At 38.8% G+C, this 13,338-nt stretch overlaps 1 protein-coding gene across 1 annotated transcript; it reads right to left on the reverse strand.

Moving 5' to 3' along the window:
- Positions 1–9,792: 9,792 nt before the first annotated feature.
- Positions 9,793–12,412, reverse strand: LOC113348863 (pentatricopeptide repeat-containing protein At3g60050-like). Its single transcript, XM_026592753.1, has 2 exons — positions 12,244–12,412; positions 9,793–12,119 (listed from the first exon to the last, which is right to left on the reverse strand). Exon 2 carries the CDS (start codon positions 11,881–11,883, stop codon positions 10,393–10,395), a length of 1,491 nt encoding a protein of 496 aa, XP_026448538.1. The 5' UTR covers positions 11,884–12,119; positions 12,244–12,412; the 3' UTR covers positions 9,793–10,392.
- Between the last annotated feature and the right edge of the window lie 926 nt (positions 12,413–13,338).

Consider the following 13,338-nt stretch of genomic DNA (forward strand, 5'->3'; position numbering starts at 1 on the left):
AATAAGCTCGCGAAGCTCGAAACAATGAAAACTATCACAAAAACCGAGTGAAAAAGCTACAGAAAACAATAACATCAACATAAAGAAACCATGATGATGGGACTAACAAGGCAACAAGAGAGTTAACAGTCATAAATAAAAACTACCATCATGGGTGTAACGACATCGACCACCAGAAGACAAGTAAAATACGTAGCAACAAACGAACAACTGGAGAAGTGATACAGGAGTATCTTAGCAACATCTGAGCCTTGTTAAGGCTAGTAAGTATCTAGAAGATACTAGATATTGATCGACTAGTTTGTTTGATCAACAAGACTTGAGGTTTCCTTACTTAGATTAGGATTCCTAATTTAGATGAGTTCTAAAACTCATAGCTTTTGAGGTTTCCTAACTTAGATGGGATTCCTAGTTTAGATGAGTTCTAAAACTCATAGTTTTATTTCTTCTACATCAAGTTTTCACTTATATAAAAGGGAGAGACTTGTAGGCAAGAAAGGTAGAGAAGACGAGAGGGAGAGCAGTCATTTGTTGATTGTAATAGAGTTTTCTTTCAAGCAATTAAGAAGAAGAAGTTAGCAGGTGGATAGAAAAACGAGAGAGAGTGCAGCTATATTTTTGGTTTGTAATAGAGTTTTTCTTTCACAGTTTAAGAAGAAGAAGAAGTTAAGCAATAAAAGAAGAAGCAGTTAGCATGAACAATTGTGTTATTTACTTTCTGTTATTATTCTTTTCTTTGTGTTCTCTTAATCACTTCTACAAAGAAGTACTGACTCTAGGTACCCTTGATCGATTACGTATCAAGTGGTATCAAAGCCACGTTCTGACTTCTAGGGTTAGTTGTGGTGCATGGACTCAACAGGAATTCAGTGTACGCGATCAGGGGAAGACAAAGCAACCTATATGAAGTATTAGAACCAAGATGGGAAGTGAAGAAGTCGAGAAGAAACTAACAGATGAGGAAAAGTTTGCTAAACTTGAACTTAAGATACAAGATTTAACAGAACCTTAGCTGCGATCATGAAAGAAAGTGCTGTCAAGCGAAAGCCTAAGCGTAGAAAAGAAAGTACAAAGAAAAAATAAGAATTAAAGGAAGATGATGTTTTCGTCTGTGAAGAGATGAACTATGTTGAAGAGCAGAAACACGATGACTTTGCGAGTGAAACCGAAGGCATTGTCGATTGGGACTTACCACCAGTCCTTGACTGCAGTCTAGAAGAAGTTGAGGATGAAGACAACTGTCCAGAAGTTGAAGACGGAGTTGTTATTACACCTGAAGATATTGATACCCTTATCAGGGAAGAGAAGGAAGTCGTAAACTCTTATAAAGAAGAGTTTGGTCCTGAAGAAGTCTGTAGAGAACTTTGCGATAGTTTTTCAGAAGTTGAAGATGAAGTTTTTACAGCAGGTCCTGCTGATACTCTTATCAGCAAAGAGACTAGCATAAGTTTATTTTACAAATTTCGACATAGTAAAGATGATGTTTTCAACAAGTATGACGGAGTTCATAGAATGGTTTTGGTTTTTGACCGTGGCAAGTCAAAACAGACATCATATGATGGTCGCCAACTTGTATTTGTTGTGATATTAGGTGTTCTAGCAGACGACAGCTGTGTTAATAAGAATTTTTTTTAGCTTTTATGGAAGCTATGTAGTGCAGATCTGCATATCAACAACTGTTGTGGATATTCAAGAATGGAGTTCTATAGATGCTTATGCCGAGCATAACCGGTAGAAAGGGAAAGAGGTGGAGTTACCTCTGGCTCAGATTTGGGTCCTTAGTGATACTGCAGATGGCGTTGTTCTGTTTTCGAAGTGTGGAGGCAATTATTATGAGAGAGGAAAAGAAATTTCAAAGACAACAAAGAAACTACTTCGGCTTTTTGCAAAGAGAGACACCAAAGATTTACTGCAGGACGAGACCGTGCTTCTAGATTGGAAGCTACCTTTGGATCAGAAAATTAAGACAAATGATGCTTATGTTCGTGTTGCTCGTACTTGGAATAAGGATATTAGTAAGGAAAGAGAGGGTTATACTGATCATATAAGAAGTTTGCGTCAACAAGTACGATCTACCAGTAGTAAGACTAATGAGAATTACCCAAGAGCAGCAAGTATTATTCGATGACATGAAGATTTCCAAGGAAAAACAAAGAAGCATTTATTAATTGTCTGTCGTGGTTTGATATTTAGCGTAGACCATATTAGGAAATCTAGTTGGTTAAGGAAACCAAGTACTTGTGTCCTAAGTATAGAAGCTTAAGAGGTTTGTCTCTTAGAGCTAAGTTAAGAAACCATATACTTGTAGTGAAGTAATCCTTGTTAAGGAATGTGTCCACTCCTATTGATGTGTATAAATAGCCATAGAGAGAACTAGAGAAAACACACCAGAACTAGAAAGAGTTCTCTTCTTCTCTGCTTGAGCTTTGTATATTCCAACCTATACGGTGATATATAGAATTTCTATTCCTTCCCGAGGATTCAACCTCGTTAAATACTTTTTCTTCTTTTGTGTGTGATTGTGTTCTTGGCGATATTGAGCTACCTCGTAGTAGTGCAAACCTAAACGCTTCCGCAGGCTTTGTCGCAACAATTGGTATCAGAGCAAGGAGACGCTCTTGGATACGGGTACTTGAATTGCAGTTGAAGTGAAGGTATTTTTTTTTTCTGAAGATTGCTTGAGGTAATACAAATCTCAAAGGTTCTGTTTTTTATCTATACTTGGTTGTTTGTGAACAATGGTTGACGGGGACGAAGATCCGAAAAATCTTTTAGGAGAACATTCGGATTCCATAAATAAAGATAAAGAAACAAAAGAAGAAATACTTCATTCACATAGATCACAACTCAAGGTAGAAAAGTTTACAGGAACCAATAACTTTGGTTTATGGAAAACAGACGTAATGGATGCTCTTGTTCATCTTGACCTAGAAGAAGCTCTAGAAGGTCAGTCAGTGGAGATGTCTGAAAAGCAGTGGAACAAGATGAATAAATTATGTCTTGCTTCGATACGAGGGTGTTTAGAAACTACAATAAGAGTTAATTATCAGCACGAGACTTCAGCTAAGGATCTCTGGGAAAAGCTAGAGAAGGAATACCTTGTGAAGAACGTGGCCAATAGGATATATCTTAAAAGGAATTTGTATCGCTATAACATGAAGAGAGGTGCAACCCTAACCGAGCACCTAGATTCATATAATAAACTTCTTGCTGAGTTGGTTAACTACGATGAGATAATCGACGACGAGGAACAAGCTTTGTGTCTGATAAACTCTCTTCCTGAAAAGTATGAACCCGTGATTAAAGCATTAATGCACGGCAAGGATAAGATAACACACGCTAAGGTCACTACAGCATTGCGTAGTGAGGAGTTCAAGAAGATGGACCGTGAAGACCTTGCAAGTGAAGCTAATAATGATGTGTTTCTTGCAAGAGGTCGTTCAACAGATAGGAGAAGGAAGACTGGTAGTTATGGTAAAGGTAGAGGACGTTCTAAGAGTAGAACGCTACTGCGGAAAGATGAGTGTGCTTGGTGCCATGACTTTGGTCATTGGGCTAAGGATTGTACCAAGCGTAAGGCGAGAGAAGGATATAACGGTAATACCGAGGTGAACATTGCTAAAGGTAATGAAGAATCAGATTATGCTTCTGATTTCTTGCTAACTGTGACACCATCAGCTTGTGCTATTACATATGGTACATGGGTATTAGATACTGGAGAAACATATCATATATGTCCATATCGGGGCTGGTTCTCAAGTTTTGAAGAGCTTGATGGAAAAGTACGTATGGGAAACAATCATACCTGCAGGGTGATTGAGATTGGTTGTGTTCGTATCAAGATACATGATGGTATGGTTAGAGAGCTGAAAGAGGTAAGATTTGTACCTGCCATAACGAAGAATCTGATTTCACTCGGAACTTTAGAAGCTAAGGGCTATAAGATAGTCGCTGAAAATGGTGTTCTAAAGGTAATATCTGGATATATGGTGATCATGAAGGGCACACGTCATCATAACTTGTATTACTTGATTGGGAGTACAATAACAGGGGATGTATCTATTTCTGAACACATCGAGAGAGCAGCTACCGAGAAGACGAAGCTATGGCACATGATACTTGCACATCCAGGTGAGAAGTCATTGCATAGGTTGATTCAACAAGACTTGTTGAAAGGTGTTATTTCCTACAAGTTAGCATTTTTTGAACATTGTGTTAAGGGCAAGAAAACAAGAACAATCTTTGGCACATCTATCCACAATACTAGTGGAGTTCTTGACTATGTTCACTCAGATGTTTGGGGTCCTTCCAAGAATGCATCATTGGGAGGGAAACATTGGTTTTTGTCGCTTATTGATGATTATTCTAGGCGCGTATGGGTGTACACCATGAGGCATAAGGATGAATTCCTAGAAATCTTTGAGGTGGAAAAAGGCAACCGAGACTTAAACTGGAAGAAAGATCAAAGTACTATGTTCGTACAATGATGGAGAGTACAAGAGTGATCCGTTCTTGCAAGTATGTCAGGATGAGGGGATAAAGAGGCACTTCACAGTTAAGAAGACACCGCAACAGAATGGGGTAGCTGAACGCATGAATCATACTTTGCTGGAGAAGGTACGATGTATGTTATCTAATACTGGATTAGGTAAGGTGTTTTGGGCTGAGGCAGTTACGTATGTGTGCTTCCTCATTAATAGGTTTTCATCAACTGCATTAGAAGGTAAAACTCTTATGGAGAAGTGGTTTGGTAAACCAGCTTATGATTATGACTCAATTCATATCTTTGGTTGTCCTGCGTGGTATCATGTTAGTGAAAACAAGCTTGATAGCCATGTCGTAAAAGGAATATTTGTGGATATGAAGAGTGGAGTAAAAGGGTTCAAGATTTGGAATCCAGTTGAGAAGAAGATAGTCATGAGTAGAGATGTCACATTTGATGAGATGTCTATGGTAAAGTCTTGGGGTTCTCGGCAGGTGGAGAACAGAAGCACCAGTACTAATGAGCTTTTGCAGCAGGTGGAGATTGATGCAACTCCACCACTTCCAGTTAAGTCTGTATCTGTTCAGAATACATCTGAAGACAGTGGGTCTGCAAGAGAAGTATCTACTGAAGTTCCAAATGATAGTGACACTGTTGAGGAAGAGGAACAAGAGTCAGTAGAAGATACAGAAGCTACGGTCACGGAGACCATATCAACCAGCAAACCGATAATATCAACCAGGAAGCCTGGTTGGATAAATGATTACATTGCTTATGCATTACCAGTTGTTGAAGACGGTACTCCTACTTCCTGTTTAGAAGTTGTACGCAGTGTAGAGTGTAAAGAATGGGAAGGTGCAATGCAGGACGAGATGGAGTCTATTTACAAGAATGGCACATGGATTCTTATGAAGCTTCCGAACGGTAAGAAGGCCATAGGTTGCAAGTGGTTATATGCTAAGAAAGAAGGATCTTCGGTGAATCAAGTACGCTACAAGGCAAGGTTAGTTACAAAAGGTTATTCCCAAAGAGAAGGGATTGACTACAATGAGGTGTTCTCTCCGGTAGTAAAACACTCATCAATCCGTATTTTGTTGGCCTTGGTAGCACAATATGATTTAGACCTAGTTCAGCTAGATGTTAAGACGGCGTTCTTACATGGGGATCTAGAAGAGGAGATCTATATGACTCAGCCGAGTGGGTTCAAAGTTGATGGAAAAGAAGATTGTGTATGTAAATTGAAGAGATCGTTGTACGGGATGAAGAAGTCTCCAAGACAATGGTACAAGCGATTTGACCAGTTTATGATAGGCCAAACATACACAAGAAGTCACTATGACCATTGCGTATACTTTAAGAAGCTACGTGATGGGTCTTTCATATATTTGCTCTTTTATGTCGATGATATGCTGATTTCATCGAATAACAAGAAAGAGTTCGATAATTTGAAGTGCAAGTTGTCATCTGAGTTTGAGATGAAAGATCTGGGAGCGGCTAAGAAGATTCTTGTTATAGAGATTCAACGTGACAGAGAGAAGGGTAAAGTTTGTTTGTCTCAAAAGACATATTTAAAGAAAGTGTTACAGAAGTTTGGTGTTTACGATGGAACTAAATATGTAAGTACTCCCCTTGCTCCTCATTTTAAGCTGAATGCACGTATGTCTCCAACTACTGAAGAAGAGCGAAAGTATATGGCCAAATCCCATATGCTGAGGCTATTGGTAGCTTGATGTATACGATGGTATGTACAAGGCCGGACATTTCACATGCAGTTAGTATGGTCATCCGTTATATGCATTGTCCTGGTAAGGGACATTGGCATGCTGTGAAATGGATTTTGAGGTATCTTTATGGTACAGTTGATGTTGGCTTGAAGTTTGTGAAGGATAGAAGTAACAATCAGTTGTGTGTTGGGTATGTGGATTCTGACTATGCTGGTGATTTGGACAAGAGATGTTCAACTACAGTGTATGTATTTACCATAGCAGGGGCACCAGTAAGTTGTAGATCAATCTTGCAGTCTACTGTGGCGCTTTCAACTACGGAGGCGGAGTATATGGAAGTGACTGAGGCATTTAAGGAGGATATATGGTTACAAGGTTTACTAGATGACTTAGGAGTTGTACAAGACCAACTGCCTGTGCATTGTGATAGTCTAAGTGCAATTTATTTGGCTAAGAATCAAGTGCATAATGCTAGAACCAAACATATAGACATACGGTTTCACTTTGTGAGAGAAATTCTTGAAGAAGAAGACATTGCACTTGTGAAGATCGATACCAAAGACAATCCAGCTGATATATTGACTAAAGTAGTATCTAGGATCAAATTTCGACATTGTTCGAAATTGATCCACATCCTTTCGGTTTGGTGAAAGGCCCTTTTTGGGTAGAGGTTCTTAGGAACATGGTGTAGGTCTTATAGCAACGCCATTTGAGAGAACTACGTTCGGGTTTGATTCCTATTGAGGATACGTAGGCAGCCAATGATGGTTCAATCGACGTTGGAAGATGGAGGTGATTTCATCTATTGATCGTCTCATGCTTGAATGCATGATCCGAGGTGGAGAATTGTTGGTAGGTCGGTCAAGGACTAGATTAGGAAATCTAGTTGGTTAAGGAAACCAAGTACTTGTGTCCTAAGTATAGAAGCTTAAGAGGTTTGTCTCTTAGAGCTAAGTTAGGAAACCATATACTTGTAGTAAAGTAATCCTTGTTAAGGAATGTGTCCACTCCTATTGATGTGTATAAATAGCCACAGAGAGAACTAGAGAAAACACACCAGAACTAGAAAGAGTTCTCTTCTTGTCTGCTTGAGCTTTGTATATTCCAACCTATACGGTGATATATAAAATTGTTATTCCTTCCCGAGAATTCAGCCTCGTTAAATACTTTTTCTTCTTGTGTGTGTGATTGTGTTCTTGGCGATATTGAGCTACCTCGTAGTAGTGCAAACCTAAACGCTTCCGCTGGCTTTGGCGCAACACAATTCATGTATAATCGAGAGTTTCAGACCCCAGTCTGGACACTGTTTCACTTAGAGCACATGGAAAATGAGACGTTGTGGAGTTACGTGGGACGTTGTAGAATCAACTTGCAAAAATTGGAGTAGTAGATGACAGAATCTCAATTCAATCATTCATTAACGGATTGAACATCAACTCGGACCTATACCTTGCAATAGTAGAACAAGATATCGAAGAATTAGGTGAACTAAGAAAGAAACAACAAAGTTTCATCACACTCGAAGACCTAGGTAAAAAGGCGGACAGATGCAAAATACAACAACTGGAAGGAGCCAGACGAGAAGCGCGGACCAGGCAGGCCACGGCAGACGGCACATGGAAGTAAACGCGAAAACAAAGCCTTTATAAGAAGATGATGGACAACACAACAAAAAGTTTGAAGACAAAGTTTACCCAGAGTTGAATGCTCCCATAGACGTCATACTGAGAGACTTGGAAAAATAACGGGCTATAATGTATCCATAGGAAGACAACCATACCATTGCAAGAATTTAAGATGTAGATGTGAGTACCATGGATACATGAGGCACGAGACAAATCAGTGTAGACATTTACTACGCATGATTCAACTAAGGATGACGACAAAGATAATACATAGCCGACAGGGGGAAGCACATACAAGCAGCGGCAGAAACAAGGCAAGCAACTCAACCAGCAACAACATTCAGAGTAGCTAACATAGTACTATGTGGGGAGTCGGAATCCGTCAAATACACGGACATAATCGTCAACTTAGCACACGGTAGGCAGGACAAAGCGAACAGGAGAAACACCAAAAAAAAAAAAAAAGACGCGGAGTAGATGATGAAACCGGTGAAATTCTCAAACTACTGACTCATCAGTGGTCTGGACCACTATGATCCGTTAGAGCGTCCACAATCATACAAGCAAACTAGAAACTTTTTTTTTTTTGTTTTGTTTTTTTTTCTGTGGGGGTTTGTGGGTGTTCAACGAGTGTGGAGCAAATTATAGTCAAGCGCAGGTTTGATGTACGCCTGAAACTGAGCGAACATATAATCTCCATCCCACTGGCCGGCAAACGTTTTTGTATGCGCCTGAACTAGGTGTAGGTAATACTCACGTCTGGTACCAGACAAACGTAATAATTACTCCCCAAACCAAACGACTGCTGCAATGCCCTCCCGTAAGACGGGCGTAGATTAAAAGTTCGCCCCATTTGTTGTATATGTTTAATTCCCCAATACAAACGTTAATAATATGTTCGCCCCACATGGGGCGGAGATAATATTTACACCTGATGGTGGGGCGAAGATTGTACTCGCGCCTGATAGGGTGAAGGTTAAACGTATGCTTATACTGGACAGATTTTAAATTTACGCCTCATTTTCAAACGGTTATTATACTTACGCCCCATTTCAAATGGTTATTATACTTACGCCTGGTGTCAAACGCACTTTTAATTTCCGCCCGACCAAATATAGTTTTACCCCGGATTTCGAACCAAATTTACTCTTGAACTCTAAAAAAACCCCACCATATTTAGTTTTGCTCCATTCAATTGCGATTGGTTTTTCAACCAAATTTATTTTTGGTCCATCTTTTACTCATTCATTGTGGACGCCCTTAGTCATCACTTCTCTCAAGACTGCTCTACCCGCAAGGTCTGCCCTTCACAAATGTCTAACAACATCAAGAGGTTAATTTTACCACACTCCTTCCACCTCCTTTGCAGCACCTCGCCAACGCCTTTCAGTCCTATGTATACAGAAAGTGACATTGAAATCTCCTATAACCCACATGTTATTGCCCAATAAAGAGTTTATACAATTTAATGCAACCTTTTACATGATAATATTTAAAAAAAAAAAAAACACCATAAAATCTTATTTTGTTATGCAATTTATATGAGCTTTCCTGCATGGCACGAGTCAAAAACTAGTTAGTTGTATAACTGTTGATAGCTACATTCAAATGTCACTTCAAACTAAAACAAAGGCGCACAAAATTTCCAGTATACTTGGTAGAATCATAGGTTGCAATAAACTTTTCACTTAAAGAAAATTAAACAAAAAAAAACTCATTACTTCAACAGAACCAGGTTAGTGTGTCAACAAAAGTAAATTACATCACCCTAGGATGAACTTATCCAAGCTACTAAACGCACCAAAAGAAAGAAAATTGGTCCCCTTGGTGAATCAATCCTCTGATTATTTTTTTTTCTAGTTTTTATTGTTACAATGTCACAGACCTTAGAGTTCCAAAAATATAAAATTTAAATCTCACATTGTATTCTGGATTCCTGTTTCTCTAACACTATAAAAAATTCCATTGTACCAAGAATGAAGAAAGGCTGCTATACAGATAGTAAATATGAACTAACAAGATTTCATCACGAGCATCAAGATGTCAGAACTGAAAATTACCCGCAGAAGAGTTCTGCATCCCATGGAGGTTATGGGACCTGGTTCAAGGAACAAGCATGCCAAGTATTCAAATATGACCAGACAAACCCAAGATGTGGAAGAAGAAGAATTTATATCCAAAGGCTCCGAGCTGTTGGAAAGACATACCATACTGAATTTGATCTTTCTGTAAGAGTAGTGCTGGAGCTGGCAACGAATCCAAGCCTTCAATGATGTGCAATCCACAATTGATATAGCTTTATAATCAAACTGTCAGAATGAGACCCATGCTTCCCAACAATTGCAACTAGCATTGGGAGGGGTTTTCCTTTCTTCTTCAATATGGTCCAGGTTCACCATTTGTTGCTGCGAGCTTCTCTGCGGGGGACTTGGTTTCTAACTAATCCAAGAGAGGAAGCAGATACGAATGTTCACTCAGTTAGGAAACTTGATCGCAGAGCCTCTACTAGATGAGTTCCACTCCAAAGACTTATCTTGCAGCTAATGCACGACATAAAGCTTCAATGCCTATACCTATACATCTTGAACTCCGAGAGGTGATGGGTATAGCGCCCCTTCTCCACCATCTGTCTTATTATTTCATCAGCTTCAGTCGATCTTCCAGCTTTTCTCATATGATACACTAGAGTACTATACACTACAAAATTTGGATTACAACCTCTGGATTCCATTTCCTGAAGCATGGTATGTGCCTCGTCAAACTTCTCTGCGATACAAAGCCCGCGAATCATAGTACTATATGTAAATACATTAGGTAGCTGTCCTTTAACAAACATCTCATCAAACTTATCCTGGGCCTTCTCGAGATCTCCTGCCTCAATGTATACTCTAATCAGGACAGTATAGCATACTACATCAGGCAAACAACCCGTCTTTACCATCTCTTCGAAAAAATGCTCGCAAGCAAACAGATTTCCAGCACGACCAAAGCCATCTATTATTGAGGTAAAGTGAAGAACACTTGGATCACAACCTGCATTTCTCATGTCATTCAACTGCTGAAGCACACTAACCGGTTTATTCGCTTTTGCACACACATGGAGAAGGATATTGTACGTATGAAGATCTGGAACAAACCCATTTCTACCCATCTCTTCAAGCAATGCATAAAACTGATCAAAATTTTCCAACCTATACTTTGTACACAAAAGTATATTATAAGTTAAAATATCAGGTGGGAATCCATTTCGCTTTTCCTTGTAAACCCACTCTATCAGTTGGTATTGGTTCATCACAAGAAGCGAATGTAAAATGGCATTAAATGAATGTTTGAATGGCCTATGGTGAAAATTTTCTGACTTGATAAAACTCTCTATCGTGCTCCTTGCACTACACACCTCACCACAAGCACTTATTAATATATTAAACGTTCTTGCTGTTATTTGATAATTATTCTCTGTCATCTCATAGTATACTTTCTTCATGACATTAAGTACCTGACAATCTGCAAATATCTTCATAGCCAAATGGTACGCATTCGTAGTGTGCCTGTAATTTTCCTGCTGACCTGACCACCTGAAAAACTTGTATGCCAGCCGAGCACACCTTAACTTATTAGTATGATTGACACTCTTTAAAATCCTTAAAAGTACTTCTCTAACTAGATTGTTCGAGACATTCAACCCTAAATTATTAAGTTCCAGAATGGTATTAAAACCTATCCCATCTTGTTGAAGAATCTTGAACACTCTATCAGTATCCGATACATAATCAGGTAATAACCTCCGCTTAGACGAGAAATACTCTCCATCAGTTTCTTCATCCTCGTTACTTGACGACGGAACCCCTATTAAGATCTCTTCTACAATATCGTTTCCATCCGAATCAAACCCAAATACTGAACTTCTCTTATTAAACTCCTCATCACTAAAAACACCACTCTTACAACCATTGTTTCTAAAGCTGCTATCATCGCAAATGAACCGCGAAATACACCGATAATTTGAAAATCTTAAACTGATTCTTCGACCAAATAGAACCATTGAATTCATGGTTAGAACCAATAAAGCATACAAATTTCTTCTTCATATTATCTTTAACTTCAGCAACGAAGTACCCAAATACATCAAAATGTCAGTGGATACTTTTCCATTGGGGCATTTTATCAAACCCTTAAAGAGTGTTCAAATATAACACCCAAACGTACTGTAGTTTCTACATTCAAATATAGATTTGTTCTTATTGATTACAATAAGAGGAAGATCCTCTCTTCAATAATCTTCTCCTCCTAGTAAAATCCATGTTCAATCAAATCGTTTCTTAACTTAGTTCAGCTAAGTATTAAAGGATCAATAAAACCCGGAAAAAGAAATGCACAAAAAATCAAGAAAGTTGAAGAAAGTGAACCTTACTTTGTAATGTTAGGTAAATTCCCAAACTTTGCTCAGTTCAGATCAGTAAGAGATGATGAAGAAGAAGTCTGGTAATCCAATTTGTAAGAAATTTAGGGTTTTTCGAAGGGTTTTGAGAAGAGGGAGTTGAAAGAGAAGTACCCAATGTGTAATTTGTTGACGCAGCAAACATTTCCCTCTCTGATTTAGTTTTGTTTCAAGGGGCCAGCCCTAGCATATGTTTGCATATTTTTTAACCGATTTTTTTTTTGTTTTCCTTTTAGGAACCGATTGTTACTTTAACCAGCTAATTTCAGGGTGCTTCAGGGGTAAAAATAAAAAATTAATTACCAGGCAACAGTATTCCATTTCATCGTTCCTCCAAGTCCAACCAAAGATGGAAATGCAATTATATTCCCGGATCCAACGGAAGGAATCATATTTTTATTCCTCTAAAGTAGATGTGTTGAACTGCTTTGAAGAAGATTTCTGTGAGTTAAACCAAGAAAGAGCTTCTGTGTGATAATGATTGACTGTCATAAGTTGGATTACGTTAAGTTCTGTTAAGTTGTTCGTATCATAGGCCGAGGACCTGTTTGTACCACAGGTAGTTAACACATTGATCTCCAGTAAGTGTGACGGTTGAAGAGGAGTGGAAGATTAGGGAAATGGGAAATTGTGGTTAAACAAATTATGCATTGCAAGGGAGACTTGGTTGATTGTCGAACCACTACCCTATTTACTCCTTCAACTGCTAGCAGACTTACTCACATTTCTCATCATGGATGTACTGTTACATCGCACGTGTTATAGGTCGCCAGATGAAAATCCTATTGAATGTCCCCTCATGTGACATGATTGATGTCTCATGTGAAGTCTTCTTTGCAGACGAGTATTTATTTGGTCAATCATTGACTTAGATAGACTGTGAGTCTTAGCTTGATGAGTCGAGCATAATTCTTAATGACGAATGTGACATTGCCCTGTGATACATCATTATAATGAATTGAGCATAAGGTGTCTGCTTGGACAACGATGATGTTTAGATGTTGAGTCTGATGGATTATTGGTAATTGTGACATATCATCGTGCCAACTGAGGAAACAATGATACTCG

Source organism: Papaver somniferum, chromosome 2, assembly GCF_003573695.1.
Source record: "Papaver somniferum cultivar HN1 chromosome 2, ASM357369v1, whole genome shotgun sequence".
Taxonomy (NCBI): domain Eukaryota; kingdom Viridiplantae; phylum Streptophyta; class Magnoliopsida; order Ranunculales; family Papaveraceae; genus Papaver; species Papaver somniferum.

Excerpts from the sequence above, each read along its gene's own strand:
- LOC113348863 (XM_026592753.1), bottom strand. The coding sequence starts at position 11,883 with ATGAATTCAATGGTTCTATTTGGTCGAAGAATCAGTTTAAGATTTTCA.